Source organism: Petaurus breviceps, unplaced genomic scaffold (genome assembly GCF_028583685.1).
Source record: "Petaurus breviceps papuanus isolate PSGF00001 unplaced genomic scaffold, PetGlider_PUasm1.0 90881, whole genome shotgun sequence".
Lineage (NCBI taxonomy): Eukaryota > Metazoa > Chordata > Mammalia > Diprotodontia > Petauridae > Petaurus > Petaurus breviceps.
The window spans coordinates 2565859-2587348 of NW_027187369.1; the positions used below are offsets into that span (position 1 = coordinate 2565859).

The 21490-nt window shown below is 41.9% G+C and overlaps 1 protein-coding gene across 1 annotated transcript in view; it reads right to left on the reverse strand.

The window, feature by feature from the left end:
• The window catches only part of TENM1 (teneurin transmembrane protein 1), a 782231-nt gene that overhangs the window by 9526 nt on the left and 751215 nt on the right, over positions 1–21490 (reverse strand). Inside the window, exons 26-29 of the mRNA XM_069074038.1 lie at positions 17015–17187; positions 15400–15635; positions 5124–5420; positions 1609–1996 (exon numbers count right to left, since the gene is read on the reverse strand). Coding sequence (XP_068930139.1) covers positions 1609–1996; positions 5124–5420; positions 15400–15635; positions 17015–17187 — 1094 coding nt within the window. The remainder of the gene's footprint in view (positions 1–1608; positions 1997–5123; positions 5421–15399; positions 15636–17014; positions 17188–21490) is intronic.

The window sequence follows — 21490 nt, forward strand, 5'->3', positions numbered from 1 at the left end:
AACCACTGGGGAAAACCAGATTTCTTTTTTTAAAAATTAAAATTTTTTTTTGCCTTTTTGGAGGGCAATTGGGGTTAAGTAACTTGTCCAAGGTTACATGGCTAGTTTTTTTTGTGTGTGGGTGTTTTAAGTGTCTGAGGCCGGAACTGAACTTGGGTCCTCCTGACTCCGGGGCTGGCGCTTTACTCACTGCACCACCTAGCCATCCCGGAAAACCAGATTTCTTATATGATGAAATGTTGAGGGCTAGTTATATAGTACAAAAACTCCTTGAACCACAAATTTTGTGGATTCACGGCTAACCCAAAAAAGGGCTGATATAAAATAGAAAGCTAGGAACTGAGCTTACAGTTTTAACTCCAATCTGCATTTTTTAGAGCCATCTGGGTTGGTACAAATAGGGATGCGTGTGTAGTCTAAGTAGTACTAAGTTGGGACCTCTAGGAGTCTGTCTTTGTTATATCCACATTGCCAACATCAAAGGCCCTTCTTACCTCACACACATAGCCAGTGCAAATATTCTGTCTCTACTGTCTCCCTCATCCAATCCTATAATGCATAGGTATGATTACATTGCTTCTGTGAAATTCTGTCGTACTTCCAAAAAGCTTGGTTTACTACAAAGGTCTATAGGGTAGACAAAGTACTATTCCAAACTGGAAGAACTAAGGGGGTTGGGAAATTGTCTTCCTCATGTGAAACCTTGCTTTCTTCAGAACAATGGAAGTGCCTGTGTTACGATCAGTTATTAGAAATAAATATTTTACTTCTTCCATCATTCCAACAATCCAACTCCTCTCCTACAGGCGATTCCACCTTGTATAATAATCATTAATCTGGTTTACGACCTTTGGTTTTTTTTCCTTCCAAGAATGTAAAAATGTTTACATTGTAAAAATATCATACAGTTGAATGAGAAGCGCAATTCCTCTGTGTGCTGAATGTGCTCTCCTTTATGGCCATAAGTAATAAAGCTGTGCCTTGATCAAGCTAAACATTGCCTGCTCTCAGTTAATTCTCCAATACTTTTTTGCTTTAGAACCTTCCATGGTTCCTCATTACCTTCAAATTAACTACTAACTCCTTAACCTGGTATTCAGGGTCTTCCAAATACAGTCTTGGCCTCCCCTATCAGCCATATAGCTAACATATTTGGCTGAAGTCTAAGGAGGAACTAAGTCAAATTGATTCCCTTTATGTTCTCTATTTCAACCTTATTACAACACATCCTATCTTTTGACTCTTCTCTAAACCTGAAGTGCCCTCCTTACTATTTTTATTGAAATACAATCATCCTTTAAGATTGAGCCCAGGGCTACCTCCTCTGGGATGGTAAGTGATTTATCCCTCTCACAGAAACTTAACTGGAATTCAGAATGAAATGCCTTCTCTCTAGCTCCTCTACTAGACTGTAAGCTTCTCTGGGTCAGGGACTTTTTTTTTAAACTTGCTATCTCACAAAACTTGTTAGTACACTGGGAGAACTTGTTTCTTCTCATGTGTTTAACTATCTCCAGGTGGATCTGTGTTACAAATTATATATGTTATATATGAGTGAACACTGGTATGATTAAAAAAAAACAACAACCTTGAAACTTCATAACAAACCTGTTTGTCTGTATCTGATTGTACAAATAAATCCGTCGTGCATCAGATGTATTGTCTTAATCACTCCTGAAGACTCTTCATAAGTAAATGTGACTTGAGTGGTATCATAGAGAATCTCAGACAGTCTGGACTGTTTAGTGTACTTGTAGAGAACTCTCCGTCCTGTCCCAAGGTAAAGTGTCTGCAGGAGTCTTCCATCTCTAGTGAAGTCCTGGATAAAAGAAATGCTACTGTCTGGAGGAGTGTAGATGTTCCGATAGTAACCCACTGAAAGCATGGTTTGTAAACTGTGGCGCACCATGCTGGGCATGGTCACTGAAAGGAGGCAGTCGGACTGGTCATATTCAAAGATGTAGCGTCGCTGGCTGTGCAAAAGGAGCATCACAGACTGAAAAAGACAACACGAAATAGAATCTTTTGACATCTGAGTTACAGGCATGGTTTTTAGAAAATCATGTTTATATATATGAGGCTGTTTCTTAAGTTCCACGGAATGGAACGGTTGGTCTTCTTGAAAAGTATATGAAATTGCATTTTTGCAAATGGAATTCTATTCTTAGTACGCTAGGAGAACTTGTTTCTTCTCATGTGTTTAACTACCTCCAGGTGGATCTGTGTTATAAGTAGAGATTTTTGTTTAACTTTATTTCTTCAAGTGGGACCCATCTGTGCCAAAGAAAGCTGTGCTGAAAGGGCTCTTACATCCAGGGAGGTGACTGATAATTCACAAATGCTAACACCAACCCAGACAAGCAGCTAGGTTCAAATCCTCCTTTTGACATTACTGTTGTGACTCTGGGTATGGCACTTAAGCCTTCTGAGCCTCAGCTTCCTCAGCTGAAAATGAAGGAGTTGAGCTAAATAACAGCATATCTCCAAGGCTCATTCCTTTTCTAGATCTAGAGTCCTAAGAAAAAAAATTAAATCAAGTACATACATATGTATATGTATAAAGACATGAAGTCTGTGGCAGGGAAGGCTCCCCCTCTGGGTTCAGCTGTTGAGAAAGTCTTCACTCAGTATTGGCTGAGATCTTTTTAATGTGGGAAGCGGAAGCTCTCTGCCTCCTGCTGCATCCCCCTCACCCCCAAACAACAACAAGAGAATCTGGTCAACCTGCAATATCCCAAACTTAAGTCAAAGATGGTTTGATGGGTAAAAGTTCATCAAGATGTTTTGTCTACAAGGTGGCTTCTCAATAAAAACAGCCTTACATTGCTTTCCTACCTGGAAAGCCCATATCACTATTCTGCCCCTATTTAAATCCTGTCTGTCTTGAAAAGCTCAACTCCAACACTAAAGGAAGAGTGGACTGACCACCCTGAAGAGGAGCAGAGAGCCACTGAGCCACTGAGTCACTGATCTGGGCTTCATGGCCCTCTTGTCCCACTTGTATTTTTGTACAGACCACATAATAAGCGTAGTAACATTTCTGTGGTGCTTTATGGGTTGTGACGCACATGTTATCCCACTTGGTTGCACCAAGGCCCCTGGGAGGTAGGTGCCAATAGCCCCTTTTTTGGATGAGGAAAGGGACTTGCCCAGGATCTCCACACTCTCAAGTGTCTGAGGCAGCATTTGAACTCAGGTCTTTCTGCCTTCCATAGGCACCATTCTCTCTACTCTCCTACTGCGCAGCCTTTCTGATGGAAGGGATCTTTCCCTCTCCTCTGCTGCCCTCTTGTTTCCTTCAGATGCACTTTTGACACTCAAGCCTAAAAGTCAGTGGGGAAAATGAGCAATTTGCCAGTAAGCTCAAGTTCTCCTGCTGCTGTGAAAGAGTCTTAAAGGAGGCAAGGGATTTGTACTTTTGCCTCTTGTACAATTGTACAATTGCCACTTGGCATTCTGTACAATGTGCATTTGCAAGGGAAATGGGGGGAAAGAGGCTGAAGGCTTTTATGGTAAATGAGCTGGTTCAGGGCCTTCCTGGAGGAAGAGGCAGGCCTTGCCACGGCTTTACTCTGACAAAAAGGAGGCTATCTTGGGTTTTCCCTGTCTTTCTGTCAATCTGCCATTATGAACAAAGGGCATGTGGCCATATGGCCCACACACGTACATATCTGTTGCCAATCTGCTTGGGCCAGCCCCAGAGTGCTACCTTTCAGCCTACCTGCCTTGCCACATGCTCACACTTTGCTATTGGCCTCTCCCCTCAGCCTTCCATCTCCACTCCCCCATGGTAAGCCCCTGCCTGAACCCTGTGCCCTGGTGGTCCACATGCCACTCTATGGCTAATAATCCCCACTGTGTTTTTGAAGCTTCTGGCCAGTGACAAGACCTTGAGTTACAAGATTACAAATCTCTCTAATGTAAACACTGTGTTTCTGCCCCCTTTTCACTTTGGGCCACCACCGCAGAAGGGCTTTGCCAAGGCTCCTTGGTCCAGAGATGCTAACATCTACAGTGCTGCCCCAAGAATGTAAAAAGGCCTTTTACTGCTCAAATGACTCAGTGGGAGAACTATGTCTGTTCTATGTCTTTTGGAAGTCTTGAATAAAACACCAAAATATTTCCCTTCTTCAAACAAAAAGATTTGGTTTTATATGTGGTTGAACAGGAAACTAAAGAGGACAGGTATTAGAAATGTGCTAAGTTGAAGCATGGAAAACGACCACAAGATGGCAATGTTGCCCAGAACAGAGGGTTCAGCCAATCAATACATTCTGTCTGGTCTGTGTTCTTTAGGTATTTGAGGTCAAAAGTAGCAATCCGGTCCAAATTTATCCACCTAGAGTGTCTAATTAAATAATTATATAAATTACATTAAAAGTAAAATGTAGGTTTTTTTTTTTAAAGTAATTTCCAATGAATGAATTTGAGGAATGGGTATATTTAAATATTTTTGTCAAATCAGAATATAAGTGTGCTTGGTGTGAGCAAAGCACTTTCCTAGGTGCTGGGGAAGTTCAGAGATTAGATGGGACACCTTCCCTCACATCATGGAACTTAGCATTTATTTTGTGGCTCCTATTGTAAGCCCTAAAAAGGCTTCAAAACACCTGTGGTTAATTACCTTCAGGAAAATTCTCATAAATAAAGATGGAAAAATAAATGACTTACAATGGGGAATATTGATAAATTAAGTCCATAAATCACCGTCCATATCATAAAGAGTTCACACAGCCACAGACTTTTACTCAAATCATTGTGCAGGAAAATACTAATAAAGTACATATTCCTACTATAACAGTTTCCAGGCTAGAACAATCTTATATTTTTCCAGTGGTATTACCTTTCTGTGAGCTTTCATATAATAAAAAGAGCATGAACAAATATGTTAAAAGGAAGAGAAAGCAAAGCTATTAGTCCAATTTGAATTTAAAACATCGTATGACAGGGTATGGTCTTTTAAGAAAATTTTGAGCTGAAAAACAGCATACCTATTCAATTAAAACACTTGCTTTGCTGTATTACAGAAAATGTTAGTCAGAAAGCAGGCTTGCCAGGAAGGTAATTACCCTCAATCTCATTTGAATTCTTATGATCATAGATTTGAGCACATGCACACTTACCTTCTCTAAGTAAGTATAGCTCCATATTTTCCCATCAGCCCAGGTTCGTGAAATTATCTTTCCACCCTGGTCATATTCCATTTTCTCAGTCCATGTCCCTCTTTGAATAAAAGTTACCAGTCCTGAGTGTGAATAGGTGATGTTCACTTCATTATATCTGCTGATGGGAGACCACAAAATTGGGCGACCAGTCTGATCGTAAAGAATCCGGAGGGTGAATTTCCGATGGTCATCATAGATTTTTCCTGTGCGACTTATGTGATCAAAATCTATGGAGAGCAGGTTTCTGTTATGGGCCTAAAGAACATACAAAGTTATTTCAAAAACGGTGCTGGATCAAGCCTCTTTGGTGGGTGTGGGAAGGGCAGATGGTATGGGTGCTGTTCTGATTCTTCTCTGGCCAAATTTAACCTTCTCTAGCCCTATTCCTAGTCTCTCCTTGAGGATGGAGATATCTCTTTGTGTGTGGAGGGAGCATTGGGGAGAGGAAGGATGACTGTGGAAATGGCAAGAGAGGCAGCCATTTCCTCATCTTTTTCCCTATCTCAAGTCCTGAATATGTTACCACAGCTTTCAGTCGTTTATGGTTATGTTTTAATTGAACTAAATGCTTAATAAGAAGTAGAATTCCTATACTACCAGTCAGATCCTTGCCCCTCTCTCCAAAAGTTCCAGTCCTTAGTGTCATCAATTGAACATGACATTAAATCCTAGACAGAATATTCTGGATTTCATGCTTGCTGCCACCAACCCTCCTATAAGCACAATTCTGTACCCCCTCCTAAATCTTAGAAGTTGTCCCAGGTAGAATATGACTTAGTCTGATAGCTGATGCAGTTAGTGGAACACAAGCCTAGAAAATATGAACAAAACTGGCTTAGCTGTCCTTCCCGTGAGCAACTTAACTGATTTACAGTTGTCTGAGAAAGTTGAGTCAAAGAATTAGCAGACACTACTCAGTGCTTCCAAGAGAAGCCATCCAAAATGAAGGCCAAATAGCTCTGCTGAGGAAATATTAGCCAAGTCAGTTGTTTGACATAAAATAGGCAAAACAACTGGTAGAGCTCATTTTTTTTTCCAATATTTCAGTTGATTGTGTTGGTATTGGGTAGGCCCAAGTAATTGCTGATGTCGACAAAATCAGTTTAATGATGAAAAGCTCAGCAGATAATCTGGTACCATGTAAATAAAAAAATTCCAAGAGAAGCATAAGGGTGATATTATATGATATTAGGGCTGAAAGGCATCTTCAAGATAATTGAGTCCGATCTCCCTCCCCCATCCCTGGGTTTTTATACAGCGGGGAAGGGTTGGATTAGAACCCATGTTGCTGAGCTTACATTTTTCCTGATTTTAGCTAAACTTACTCATTTATGCAACCAAATGAAGCCTTAAAGAATCTATCTTTAAAAATAATTTCATGTTAAAATGATTTTAATGGAGCCAGCATAGCATAAGTATTTCTTGGATATGATACTTCCGGAAAATGACAAGAAATCAAACCAGTACCCCAGGAATATAGAACCTAAGTCGAAATTTAAATAAAACACAGTCAAATAATAAAATTCTCAGAATCTCAAAAGCAGGAAATAAGGGGGCCTAACATTACTTGGTTATCATTAACAATCCTCATAATTATTGATCATTGACTCAAACTTGATATAAAACTCAGTTAAATGCAATACTGTAGGGTTTGATAAATCCAAGAAAATTAAACATTGGAGGAAAATTCCTCTTTGGAAAAGAATCAATTTCCTCTTTTGAGGAAACTAGAAAGCAGTAAGATAACATCCTACACTATGAATAACTCCAAATAAATACACTACTGAAATATGAAAGGTCACAACATGAAAAATTATAGGAGAAGGAAAGGAAATACTTTGATAGCTAGAACTTGGGGGAGGATTCTTAACCAAAGGAGAGAGTTGATTATAAAAGATAAAATAATCCAATTCTATTACATGAAATTCAAAAGAGCTTTTAAAAAAAAATGTTAAGTATAAAATGAAGAGAAATAGATGAATGGGAAAAAAAAAACTTTGCAAATACCTGATAAAAAGTGATAGACAAGATATACAGGAAGTTAACACAGAGCCATTTTCCAGTATACATGTGGTTAAAAAAAAGACCAATTGTCAAAATTAGAACACATGAAAAATTGCTTTGAATCACTAATAAAAGAAATACAAAATAGCAACTCTGAGATTTTACTTCACACCTATCAAATTAGCAAAGCTGATCAAAGATGTCAATGTTGAAAGGGATCTGTGGGAAGAGAGCTATGCTAATAGATCCTTGGTGGAATTGTGAATTGGTACAACTTTTCTAGAAAACAACTTAGAATCATGTAAGAAAAGTAATGAAATTGACTATAGCTTTTGACCCAGACATCTCAGTACTGGGAAGCCAATGAAAAAAAGGAAACGTTCCACATGTGCAAAAATATTCCTAAGGGTATTCTTTGTTCCAATTTTTTTTTTTAACACAAAGCTCAGCACAAAGTCTTTGGGTACAACCATAGTTAGGAGGTATGGTGTGTAGATAAATGATGACCTGGTACATGAGACTGAGGAGTGGTCAGATAGGAGGAGAGCTAAAAGACAGAAGTGTCGGGAAAACTCAGAAAAGAATATCCAGGAAGAATAGGTGGTCAATGGTGACAAATGCTAGAGAGAGAGAAGTCAATAAGGATGAAGACTGAGAAAAGACCACCAGATTTAGCAATTAAGAGATCTTTGGTAACTCTGGGGAGAGAGAGAAGTTTTAGTTGATGGCAGGAGCCAGATTACAAAGGGTTGAAAAGTAAGAAGAAAGCATGTGGAGGCCGTGAATGGAAACAGCTTTTTCTAGGAGTGTGGCTATTAATGGGAGCAGAGATATAGGATGAGAGTTTATACAGAGTTTTATCCAGCCCAGTGATGTCATATCTGAGAGGAAACAGGTAAGTGCTATTCCCATCTCTTAAGATGTAACCTAAAGGTCTGTGGGTTTTTTTTTAAAGGATTGGGGAGACTTGGACATATGTGTGAGCAGCAGGGAAGGAATCAAAGGGGGAAAGGTAGAAGATCTATTGGAGAAGAGATGGGAAGGCATGGGGACAAGGGTGCATTTCTGGTACAGATGAAAGCAACCCTAAAATGCTGCCAAACATTTAGATTTCTGGCTATGACCAACCTTGGTCCTAGAGAAGAAGTGGAATACCAGGGTACAGAATGATGTATACTGTCACTAATTGTCATTTTTGGGACTGGATTTTACTTAAGTCTTTCTTTGTCACAACAAACTAGGTTTCAATTTGCAGCGAGTATAATGGGAAAAATGATCCTAAGGTACAAAAAAGGCATAAAAGCTCTTTGATGTTCGGCAACTGTGGATGCATTGATTCCAACCACTTTGCTCTCAGTTTCTTTTCCTGCAAAGTGGAACTAATGCAATAACTGCTTTCCTTTCCTTCTCCCTCCCCTCTGGCCCCTGGGAAAAAGCACAACACAAATGTGACAGGGAGAGTACTTATTAATGAGAGCACAACATCATAGCTTGTGAATGATCAGTAGCCAATCTTGCTGTGGGATGTTGTGGTCTGTGAATGTGTCCTACATTGCCTTGTGATCAAGACTCGCTATGTGGGCTTTTAGAAGACTAAGCAGAAAATAAGCATTCTTTCTGCTACTTTGCCTGTGGTTTTACACTGTTCACTCAGAATAATTCTAACAGTTAAAGTTATGTTATAATGATAGTTAAAGAGCCTATGGAACAACTGATTTTCTGTTCAACTAAATCAATGATTGTGTTTATATTTCTTAATAAAGCCATTACAGCTGCACAAACAGGGACCAAAGCTGAAACTTCAGTGGGAGGTTGGCCCAGGCCAAGGCCATTGTTACAATGCTATGTCAGATCTCTGGATAATGCACACTGCTTTTAAGACTCCTCTTCAAATACTGGCTTCAAATGTAGAGCTTTGGAAATAAATGTCACATCAAGCTATGCACTGAAAGGAGATGGAGAATAAATGCTACACATTTACCTCGATTTTCATTAAGAGCTATGTAGGGGAAAGCCAAGAAAGGAGGAAAGCTTTTCAGATGCATTGTCTATGTGGTGCTTCCTTAATTCCAAATACCAGCTTGGAATTCCAAGCATTTACTTCCCAAATGGGGTTAAAGGTCTATATATAGCAGAACTTAATCTGATTAACCTATTGCCAGGGAAGAGCCTGGAGGGACTGGACTTGAAGCTTTGCTTTGATGGTAGTTGGGAGAATGCAGCACTGTGTCTAAACCTTGCTTTGACATTGCCCCTGAGGGGGCCTTGGCAACAGCCCTGGACATTTTGGCGCACCAAAAGATGTGTAGGGCTCTGAAGGCAAAACCTCCTCTACTTTGCAATTTTGCTATGGGATAGCCTGGCTTAAAACCAAATTCCCCTCCCTCCACCCATATTTAATTTAAATTTGGGAATAAATTTCTAGCATTCTATTTCTTAGAAGTGTGACTTACACATAATTAAGTCAAATAGGAAATTGTGTTGAGTAGCCTATATGCTATGACTCATTTTAATGGTGGTAGGGAGATGTTGGATTAATTCTCAAGGGCCCTTCTACTTTTTTTTTTTAAGCAATCTGGGTTAAGTAACTTGCTCAAGGTTACACGGCCAGTTATTACTTCTGGGTGGGTGCTAAGTATCTGAGCCCGGATTTGATCCCCAGGTCATCCCAACACTGGGGCCATCCCAACACTCTTACTCACTGCACCACCTGGCTGCCCCAGGGCCCTTCTACCTTGTGCTGCTGTCCTCTCAGGTTTTCTCAGTTACAGAAGAGAAGGCAGGCCAGCTGCCCTGGTTACTTAACAGACTTGATGGCAAGGTCTGGAAGTGAAATAGCATAGCTTTCACTTAACTAACCTGGAAAACAGCATGAAGCATAGGAGAGAGAAAATTTGGAATTTGGACACCTCAGGGTGGGGAGAATAAGAGCTGCTGCCATCACTTTCCTGGCTGGTGGCCAGGCGAAACTGTGTTATTATATTCAGCCTATGGTCTATTTCTCTGCTTTTCCATTGCAGACAGCTGGACTGTTTCTTTTTCCCAAGTCCATGTAACTTACTCATATTCCTAAGGTAAAATTAAAAAATTAAAAGCACACACACACACACACACACACACACACAACTGTTCTCAGTTGTATTAAAAGCCGTGATTCTGGAGGATGTTTAACCCATTCCCCTATATTAAGGAGAAAACGCCAACTGCAATAATTGGAGATCAGTTTTTGCTTTGTTGTGCATGTAAAGACAATTTTCCCACTGATTTTATGGTTTGAAATGGACATTTGATGCTTTACAAAGAGGGTGGCTCTAGTCTCATGGTTCTGCTTTGGGATCCTGTGGAATGACAGACTCTACATGCTAATGGCATTCTCACCCATGGATGCAGCAAATGATCATTTGGTTCTAGTCCCTGGACCAGTTTGCTTTTAGCTAATGTCTAATCTTCCATTGGTACGCACTCAGATTTCTCTGTGTTAGAGATGTGTCTATGGAGTCAATGCAGTAGATGAAAAGTTAAATTAAATGGATGCGAAAGTACCTTGGAGAGGAGATGATTCAACTGGATTTTGGGCCAGGGGGAAATGGGTTTGAAAACAAATGACATATTCAGGTGTCAGTCGACAAAAGAGCCAATCCTAGATTTGCTCAGACCAAATGGGATATGGCGTCTTCTGCTTGTTTGTTTGTTGTAGGGGTGGGGCTGATCTTTGGTGTTGGCAATCATTTCTTCTTGCCTTCAGATTGAAAACCTGAGATTAAGAAAGAACCACTTTCATGGCTTTAACTCCCCAGAGAAGGTAGGGTCATGTCACCTGGAGGGACATGTGTCCTACTGGAAGAACATTTGTTCTAGATTGCCTTACCAAATGGGCTTTTAAAGAACTCTGCAATTTTGTGCATGAATAGCTAGCATTTCAGGTACCACTGTGCTTGTCTATGTTGGGCTGGTTTTTCAAAGAAGGGTCATATTTTACACAGAAAATCAGGATCTGCTCATTTGCAAAGCCAGGCCCATGCAAGAGCTTATGATGATCATGAGGCAAAAGGGAAAAATTGATCACCAGCCAGTGAGTTTCTAAAGTTTGGATACTGGGCCACTGGAGAGAGAAAATATCTGAATTTTTTTACACTTTATCTGTGTGACACAGAAACAGCCATAGACCTATTCCCTTTTACCCTTCAAAAGACTTTTTAAAAAAAAATCATGTATAGGGGCAGCTAGGTGGCACAGTGAGTAGAGTGCCAGCCCCGGAGTCAGGAGGACCTGAGTTTGGATCTGGCCTCAGACACTTAACACTAAGGGAGTTCACATCTCCCCTTAATTTTTTCCTTTGCTGGAGGTTAAGAAGCATGACATAGTAGATACTAATTATTTCAAAGGCACAAAACTATACATTGTAGGGCAGTGTAGGAATGAGAAGATCAGGATTCTAGACCTGGCTCTTGCAACACTTAGTAGTAGTGTGATCTTGGGCAAATCCCTTCTCCTATCCCCCTGGGACTCAGATTTCTTCTCTGGAAAATGGAAATAATAGTAACACCTGGTATGATTCCTTATCTTCCCACATCCAGCTGGTTGGCAGTATCGTTAATTCCACTTCTTTCATGTCCATCCCCTTCTTTCTACTCACACAGCCATCCCTGTAGTTCATGGCCTCATCACTTCTCACCTGAACTACTGCAGTAGGGTCTTAATTGGTTTTCTGAATCTTAAGTCCTTCCTCTATCTATCCTTTTTATATAGAAGAATTCCTAAACATATGCCACTCCCCAGCTGGAAAAACTCCAGTGACTTCCTCTTGCTCCTAGGATAAATTACGACTCTTTTATTTCGTTTTTAAAGTCCTGTGCAAGGGGGCTTCGGCCTGCCTTTCCATATTCATCGCACATTAATCCCTGTCATATAGTCTATGTTCTAGTCCAATTGGCCAACTTGCTACTTATTCTCCACATGCAACATTCCAGTCCTTGTTTCTGTGTCTGTACACATGGCTTAGTCTTACTGTTTAAATGACCTGCCCAGGAGACTTGAACCCAGGACTTCCAGGTCTCAAGGTCAGTTCCCTGTTCCTGATTTATGTAATCACCCCTTTTTTTCTGAGTTGCCCTTGCCCTTGCCACTCATTTGCCCTTTGATCTTTCCAAATGGAGGAGTATCAATGCTCTGAAGGTAGGAACAAAGGCTGGCTCCTGGCGCGGTGGGCGGCCACTTGGGTGGTGTGATTTGAAGGTTGACAAAAAGCCCTGAAATATGTCACCTACAGGCCTGATGCAGGTCTATGTAATATACCGAGTCCATATTAATACTCTCTGAAACATATGATTAACAGAATAGTTAGTAAGTCACCTAGCAGAGTTCTGAGAGAGTCAGACTGAGGTACACGGAAGGGACAGCCCTCCAATTTTTTGCTTCCATATCTTCACCAAAGCTCCCCTCCTTGGATCTCTTTACCAAAACTAACCTTTCTACTTTTTGCCCCCATCCTTTCTCCTCTAGGATCTCTTTCGTTCATCATTCCCACTCTCTTTTGCATTTTCAACCTCTCATTGTATTTTGTCTCCTTTGCTTTTGCCTACAAATATACTCATATCTCTGCTATGGTTTTAAAGACAACAACAACAAAACAAAAACCTGACCAAAAACATCTCTTGGACTCCCTTCTTCCTTGAGTAATTCTTCTCTGACAATCTCTTCAACTACTGTGGCTTCAATTCAACCCTTTATGTAGCTGACACCCAAGCCTTGATTTCCAGTTCCAACTTCTTCCCTGAGTTCCAGTCTCACATTTCCAAAAGACCATAAATTCCTACTGATTATTCCCATCCCCAAACTCTGATCTCTCTAAGACCACAAGCATCCTCATATCCTTAGCTTAAAAACAAACAAAAAGTATCCCCCTTCCCTACTCTGATACTCTTTCAAGCAAGCCATTATCATCTCTTCTCCCTTTCATTGCTAAACTTCTAAAAAAAAAAAGTAATCTACACTATCTACTTCTTGTAATGGGAATGCAAATTTGGAAGATCTTCCCTGCCCCTAGGCTAAAGTGCACCTGAAGCCTGGGGTGGGAGGCTTGTTTTTCAGTAGATACTTCTTGATTGGCCAGTGAGTCAACAAGGTTGTTACATTCTCTGAGCCAGGAGAAGGCTATATAAGCCCTGATGTGTAGCTTTGTTTTGGGGGCTCACTTTGAGAAGTGTTCTGTGATTTGATCTGTATTCTGAAAAGCCGTTGTCCAGAGCCGACCCCCCCCTCTTTGAAAAACCCAGATGTTGACTGGGTATGGATGTAATGGTTGGACAGTTTGGAAATCTGTCTACTTGATCTGTTTCTGTCTTGATAATTCTGCCTGTATGCTTTGAAGTTCGGGGTGCTGACCTTTTTCCCCTGAGCAAGGTAAACGATATATGTCTGACTGATTAAAGTAAGCTTGTTAACCCATTTTGAGTTGCTTTCCTTTAACAAAGCAGATCCAAGAACCTGTGGTGGTGGCAAACCCTGAGGACGCCGGGGTGCTTGCCGCTACACTTCTACTTCTTTAACTAGCCCCTAATATTTGGCTTCTGACTCCATCCTTCTATGGAGGCTGCTTTGATAAAGGGTATAACATTTCAATGTTGATAACAGTCACCACAATATCTTAATAACCAAATCCAATCTTCATCTTCATGGTCTTTATGCAGGATTTCTACTTTCTTGATACTATCTCCTCCCTTGGATTTCATGCCACTGCTTTCTCTTGGGTCATCCTCTCCAAACTCAGTCTACACTGGTTCTCTTCTCACCTCTCAAACCTCCCTAATTTCCCAAGCTCTGTCCTTGACACTTCCTTTCTTTTCCTTCCATAATTGTGTGACAGGTGTCTTGTCTTCTCCCTTGGTGATGTCATCAATTCCTATGGTTTCAATTATCCCTTCTCTGTAGATGACTACCACCCCAACATCTCTGTTGAGCTCCAGTCCAACATCTCCAATTGGATGTGCCGCTGTTATCTGAAACTCAATATGCCCAAACTAAATTCCTCTTGCCCATAAACCTGGCCCTCTTCTTCACTTATTGATTTCTGTTGATGCCACCACCATCTTTTCAGTCATTCAGGTTTGAAACCTGAATCATGCCTGTCTCACTGCATCTCCTCAGTCTGGTTGACTTGAAAGATGGCTCAATCCAGATCCACCTCTACTATCTTTCTCATGTCTGCCCTCTCTCCTCTCACTGTTGCTAGCCTAGCTCGTCTTTATCCCTTCGCAGTTATACCATTACAACAGTCAAACTGGTTCCTCTGCCTCCAGTTTCTTCCTTCTCCAATCCATCATTCACATTTCTGCCTGAATAATCTTCCGGGAGCACAGTTTTGATCATGTCACTGTCTTGCTTGAGGACCTTTAGTAGCTTCCTAATGCTCGTAGGATTTAACAATCCTTAGCCTGAGATCTAAGGCTCTCCACAATCTGGCTCCAACCTAACTTTCCAAGCTCATGTCACATTAAGTCATTTGTGTATTTGCATAGGTGTCAAAGATTACTTGTATATCTCTGCCTATTGAAAACTTTCAAGGTGAGCCCCCTCCTCCTCTATATAGCCTTCCCCTTTCCTCCACCTCTAAGATAATGGGGTCCTTCCCATTCTAGTTACTCATTCTGTAGGTTGCACTGGGAAATATCTATGTGTACCCTTGTCTCATCCCTTCTACTAGCTCGGGGTGGGGAACCTGTGGCCTTGAGGTCACATGTGGCCCTTTGACTGAGCCCAAATTTCACAGAACAAAACCCTTAATAAAAGGATTTGTTGTGTAAAACTTGGATAGTCAAAAGGCTGCACCTGAGGACCTAGAGGGCCACATGTGGCCTTGAGGCCTCAGGTTCCCCACCCCTGTACTAGACTATGAGCTCCTTGAAGGCAGAGGACATGTCATTCCTTATGTTTCCATCCAGTGCTAAGATCACAGTGGGCACATAATCAATGTTGGCTGAATTAGTCTAAGTTCAATCGAGGGTGGGAGAGGAGGCCTGGGTGAGGAGCTACTGTTTCTAGAACACAATGATGACATTCATCTAGGGGAAGAGTCGCCTAGAAAAGCTGAAGACAAATCAGTCATTTTACTGACTGGCCTCAGGCCGATCTCTTACCAGGTTTACAGCAGTGCTCTTTAGATCCTTGTTGACCTAATGAATGCTTTCTGCAGCCTTGGCAAAGAATTCCCCACAATATATGGTTGACTTACCCTTAGCCTCCTTTCAAACGCTGACACATTGCCTTTGCTTTGCTCCTTCCGCTGCCGCCACTCAATGACGTTAGAATTGTGTTCTCCAGGCAGGGAAATATTGCATTTGCCCAAGGTGGGGTTGACTGCCCCGGAGAGAATGTGGGGCTCAGTGTTGAGGCTGATCTCCATGCCGCTTGCAAAAGTGACCCGGAGAGACCCATCTGGGCTCACTCGATAGGTGCTCTGGGTATTGTCTGTGGACAGAACGAAAGTTTGAGGGAGGGGGAAAGAGCTTGTGAGTTGAGCTCTCCTTTGAGCTCCTTAGCCATTCAGATAGGCAAACCCTCTTCTGCCCATTTTTTTGTTTCTTGGATAAAAAGTCTAGTCTAAACCAGCACGGTGACTTCTTTTTCTTTTTCATTTTAAGAGAGTTTCCTCTGGCTTGTTAGGATGGTCTGCTTTGTTTGATATATGAAACTTAGCTTCCATAAGACCCAAGGAGAGCTCAAGTACTTCTCCTGCCTCCTCCAAAGAAGATTTCTGCCTAAGCCTATCTCTGATCTTCTCCAGTAGAGCTGTAATGCCCTGGAATGACTTAATGCCTTTCAGAAATGAACTGCATCTTCAATGCCATTCTCTCCCCCCCCCCACTCTTGGATAAACAAAGAAAGGAGGGCCACTGCCACAATTCTCTCTCTTTTGTTCTAACCATGAAAGATTTCACTTCATTAAGAAATATGCCAATGGGATCTAGAACTTGAAGAGAACTTGTAGACCAGTGAGTCAGAGAATCAAGGATTTGGGGAGTTAGAAGAGAATCAGAGGCTATTATAACATAGCAGCCTCTGCCCGAAGACCTCAAAATGAGGGGAACCCACTGCCTCGCAGGACAGCCCCTTCCACTCTGGGACAGTTCTGATTGTTAAGAAATGTTTCCCTAGGGGTGGCTACGTAGTACAGTGAATACAGCACTGGCCCTGGAGTCAGGAGGACCTGAGTTCAAATCCAGCCTCAGACACTTAACAGAAAAACTAGCTGTGTGACCTTGGGCAAGTCACTTAACTCCAACTGCCCTACCTTCCCTCCTCCAAAAAAAAAAAAATGTTTCCCTGATGTCAGAGAGAACTTTACTATCCACCTGCAGATCAGAGAGGAGCCTCAGCCACCGTCACAGGTAGAAGAGCTAGGATGTGAGCTCAGCAGTGTCTGCACATTTATAGTGTGGGAGGCAGTGCAAAGGGCACTGACCTGGGAAGGAGGAGCTCAGTCTGAATCTGACTCCGCCAGCAGTGCTGTGGCTGGGTCACGGTCACAAAGGCATCGAGTGGCAGAGGTGGCATTCAAATTCAAAAGGCACCAGGCCCCTTGTCCAGACAGATTAACCATTACCATCCCCTCCCCTCAAAAAGCTCTTCCCACCATACCATATGAACCCTTAGAAGCTCATAGCTCTCCCTTGAGCTCAAGTATACCAGTGACATTGCTTTAGGCCACCAAGATGTACCAAGATTGGTGAAAAGTTGAGGAGGGGGAGAGAAAGAAATGGGCAACTTTGAAGCCAGGCTCCACATCACAAAACGGCACATTTATATGATGTTTTCAAGTTTGCAAAGTTAAGCTGAACTTGTCTTACCATGTTTTAAAATATAAATGGTACTAGTAGCTGTAAAGTTGGTGGCTGTGATGACATTTTCTCGGTTGGAAGTGTCCAGCTCCACTTTGGTCAGTTTTTCTAGGTCACTGTGGTAGTTGCTGACCTCCCCAGTAGGAAAGGTGGCATTGGTCAGATGGCCCTCAAGGTCATACCTGGGGGGGATTGAACCCAAATGAACCGTGAGACATCCTGGCATAACAACCAGCTTTTGCACAGCTAAGACAATGCAATTTTTGGAATTTTACCAAGCCTTGTTAACCATTTTGCTGTGAGAACGATCAGTTACCCTTCTAACAGGCATTTAAGTTTCTACCATGTGCCAAACACCATGCTAAAAGCTAGGGATACAAAGAAAGGCGAGGAGCTCACAGTCCAAGTACCTTGAACTCTATTGTTGCTGTTTTTTTTTAAAGGGAAGGGAAAACAAATGGTAATGAATTACAGGTAGAAACTGATTTTGTGGGGAAGAGATGAGTCAGCAAATCCTGGGTTTGCTGCAAAATATAACACACTCGGCTGTCATGCACAATATGTACCACTAGAGGGTGCTGCATATCAAGGAGAAAAAGTACACCTGCTGAGACCCAGAGAAGGCCAAAGTTTACTTTTCTTGGAGAAAAGAAAAAAAGGGTTTTTGCGGCCTTTTCAGCTGGCGTATTTGCAATGAATAAATCCTCCTATCGTAGAGAAAAACGAAAACGTGTTCATTAAAATATTCTCCAATCGCCTGAGCTCAGCATCACTCAGATTTTTCAAATATTTCAGTGTGTTGTAACGTGTTCACTGGGTAACAGCCACAAAGCCTAGAGACCAGAAACGCAGACTAGCAGGTCTGCTTAAAACAATCGGCATCACTGACAAGCTCCCTGTCCTCTAAATCAAAAGGCGCTCTCTGGAAGGCTTGGGATGGCGATTTGTGGTTTGATGGAGCTACCAACAAGAAATATTTCATTCAGGGTAAAGGCATTGCCTGGGAAAATGATCACTGTTGCCTTGCAAGTTGAAAATGACTCAGTATTTAAGTACCTATGTTTGTCTTTGAAATATTAAGCAATTTGATTCTTTCTGCCCAAAGTGAGTAACGTAAAGCTGGGCAGTAGTGGCAAGACTTAGTCTTGCTCTCCCCGCCATGAAATGAGAAAGTGCTAGTAATTGAGCTGCTATTAATTGTCCCTGGACAGCCCTTCAGGCTCTAGGATAGAGTAGCCCTCAAGTTGGGTAAACAGGGAATAAGGCAATTCAGTTTTTTAAAAAATGTAAACATAATCAGTCAAAACAATCCTGTAGGATCTAGAGCTGTGTCTGGACAAAGGAAAGACCATTTGCTTCCATGCCATGGCCGAAGCCACTCTCCAAATGGATCTCCCTGCTCCATGGCTCTCTTCTCTCCCATCTATTCTCCATGTAGCCTAAAGCACAGGCCCGAAACCATGTTGCTCCCCTCCTCCTAAAGCTCTAGTTGCTCCCTATTGCCTCTAGGATCAAAAGCAAACTCCTCTGGGACTAGAAGCTCACAGCAGTCTGGCACCAGGCCCCTTGTCCAGACAGATTAAACATGACAATCCCCTCCCCTCAAAACACATTTCACCCAAACTGGCCTCATACATAATGTTCCATCTCCTAGCTCTGTGCCCTTGCATACATTGTTCCCCACCCCTGCCTCTTAGAAGTACTTGCTTCCTTCAAATCTCAGCTCATATGAGGGGAATTTATGCTTTCCTGACCCCTCCCTCCCCAAAGCTGCTAGTACCTGTCTCCCAATGACTTTGCATCTCATCTGTATTTCCATTGTTTTAATATGTGTATGGATGTTGCTTAGTCTTAGTACAGGGATTCTTAACCTGGGGGCCATGAAATTATTTTGAAAAATATTTTGATCCCTGTATTTCAACATGCCTGGTTTCCTATATAATCTTTTGTGCATTATTCTGAGAAGGGTTCATAGACTTCATCAGAATGCCCAAGGGGTCCGTGAAGGAAAGGACAATTTAAGTATCTACTGTGTGCCAGACATAGACTTTACATGGATGATCTCATTTCATTCTCCCAACAACCCGAGGAGAGATAGGTGACGTTTTTACCCTCACTTTACAGTTGAGGAAACTGAGGCAAATAGAGATTGAGTGACCTGAAATTTACCTAGCTAGTAAGTTGCAGAGTTGGATGCTAGGCCCAGCATCCTATGCACTGCACTGCACTACCTAGCTGCCTCAACACTAGTGTTTATGTAAACATAGGTAATATATAGGTACATACACATATACATACCTATATTCCATGCCATGACACCCAAAAGGTTGTAGTAGAATCTAGTGATCCTGTTCTGTGCCATCTTATCCCAAGACCTGATAACTGATGGATCTTTAACCCTCTCTGCCTGCCTAAAGTCATGTTAAGATTTTGGGGGCAGCTAGTGTGCTTGTTCTCTGGAGGAACAGTGCCCTCTGGATAGAGAATTTTACCTTTGAATATATTTCCTAGGGGTCACAATACAAAGACCAAATTTGCCAAGTTGGCTTGCATCTTTGTCAGTTCTGTCCAGGCAAACCCAAGGCTCCCATTTCCCCAAAGGGCTGCAGCTGGCTACCTTTGCCCTGCCTTAAGATGGCAGAGCACCACCGGTCTTCCCAGGGCTATCAGGGGCTGTTTTGTCTCTCAATCTCATTAGCATCAGCTCCCTTAGTTGACATTCTTTCCCTTGCCAGTGTCAAAAGAGACCGATGAGACGTACATTTATAGTGGGCACCATCACTCCTCCAAGAAAGTTGACCAAAGACAGCTTGGACTAAGGCCTGAACTTGACTTCTCAGCCTGTTTGTCCTTTTTTTTCCCCCCCCCCCCCCCCCCCGACCCTGGCACATAGAGTGTGCAGGAAGTGTGCATCACAACAGAGTTGCTTATGTGCAGCCTGAGAGGTTTCAATAAAAAGAACAGTGGGCTTGGAGTTAGAGGCCTCAGTTTCCTTCTCTGTAAAATGAGAAGGTTGGGTTAGAAAGATGATCCTTAAGGTCCCTTCTTTTACATCTATAATCCTAAGTTCAAATGGCAACTCTGACTACCACAGCACATAGCCATTAGAGCAAGGGAGAGAAACCCCAATGACCCAAGAAACTGACCCAGGATATTTATATTATTCCTGCATTTATATTATTTATATTATTCCTGCATATTTATAAATGGATTTACTGTTGTTCTCCATGTGTGACTGCCAATATTTCCCCCAGGATGATACACAGATTCCCCATCTATGTTTCCCTGCTAGTTCAAAGCAGTGCATTTTAGGGGAGAGGCCAGTTATCACCCAAAAAGACTCATACTCAAGTGATTGGTAGGAAATGATTGATGGGACTTGGAGCGACCTTCTTTTCTTCTTTCTCCCTTTTTGACATTCCCCCCAAACAAAGCATGCACATTAGATGGAAGCAATTTGATTGGAAAGCTTCTCATATATACTCTTTCTCATCTGCACAGCCCTGGTTCCAAATAATCTAAATATGACTCTCTCTTATGGGGTTTTTCCTGAAGCATGAGTGAAAAAGGCCACTCCATACATGGATAATTCCAATATCTAGGGGAAAAACTATTTAAATAATATAAAAATAAAGGACAACATTTCCCACAGATAACATTGGGCTTTTCTCTGTATGTCACTGTGTAATTCATGCAAATATGGAGGTTAGAGTTCAGGAGCTTCCTTGGAAGTGATCATGGTTTTTGTGGTGAAGATCACATCTGAGGCCACAAATACTCATTTCCTTTGTCTGCCCAACAAAGTGCAGGTGCAGTAAATGTTGGGGTGACTAACCAATTCATCATTTTCTAAGTGCCACCCATGGTCATGACTCTTAGGGCCCAACAGTCTCTGACCAGTCAATGTTGTGGATGACATAAAAGACAAGGGAGAGACCCATGGTGGGCTCAAATAGGCTGTAGCTATTTGCAGTGTGGGCCTATGATTAGGCCTATGATTACAAAGTACCATATGGGAGAGCATATATTTGAACAGATATACACATTATGCACGTATTGACAGTTAAACAGATAATAATTACTGAAGAAATGTATGATTTGAAAAAGCAGTGAACCAGGCCTGTGGGGAGGGTGAAAGCTAATGAATCAACGGGCTGAGTAAGAAGGAAATTTTACCAAGGCCTAGAGGAAGGCCTCCAGCATTCTATGGGTGGTCTATGAAAGAACATGGACAAGAATCACACGGGAGGAGAAGTTGTGGATGGGTTGTGATCTCTACTGGCAGAATGAATCAATGGGGTCACATTGAGGTAGCAAAACATCTTCTCTTTTTCCCTCAGGGAGAACCTGAGCCAGAGCTAGAGAAGGTGCTGAAGTGCTCTGGGCAAAGCATCACTAGCCCTTTCCCAATAGGTTTTTTTTTCATAACAAATTAGGAAATCAGAAGGGAAAGAGGACAGAAAATTGCCAGTCAATTCCTGACAA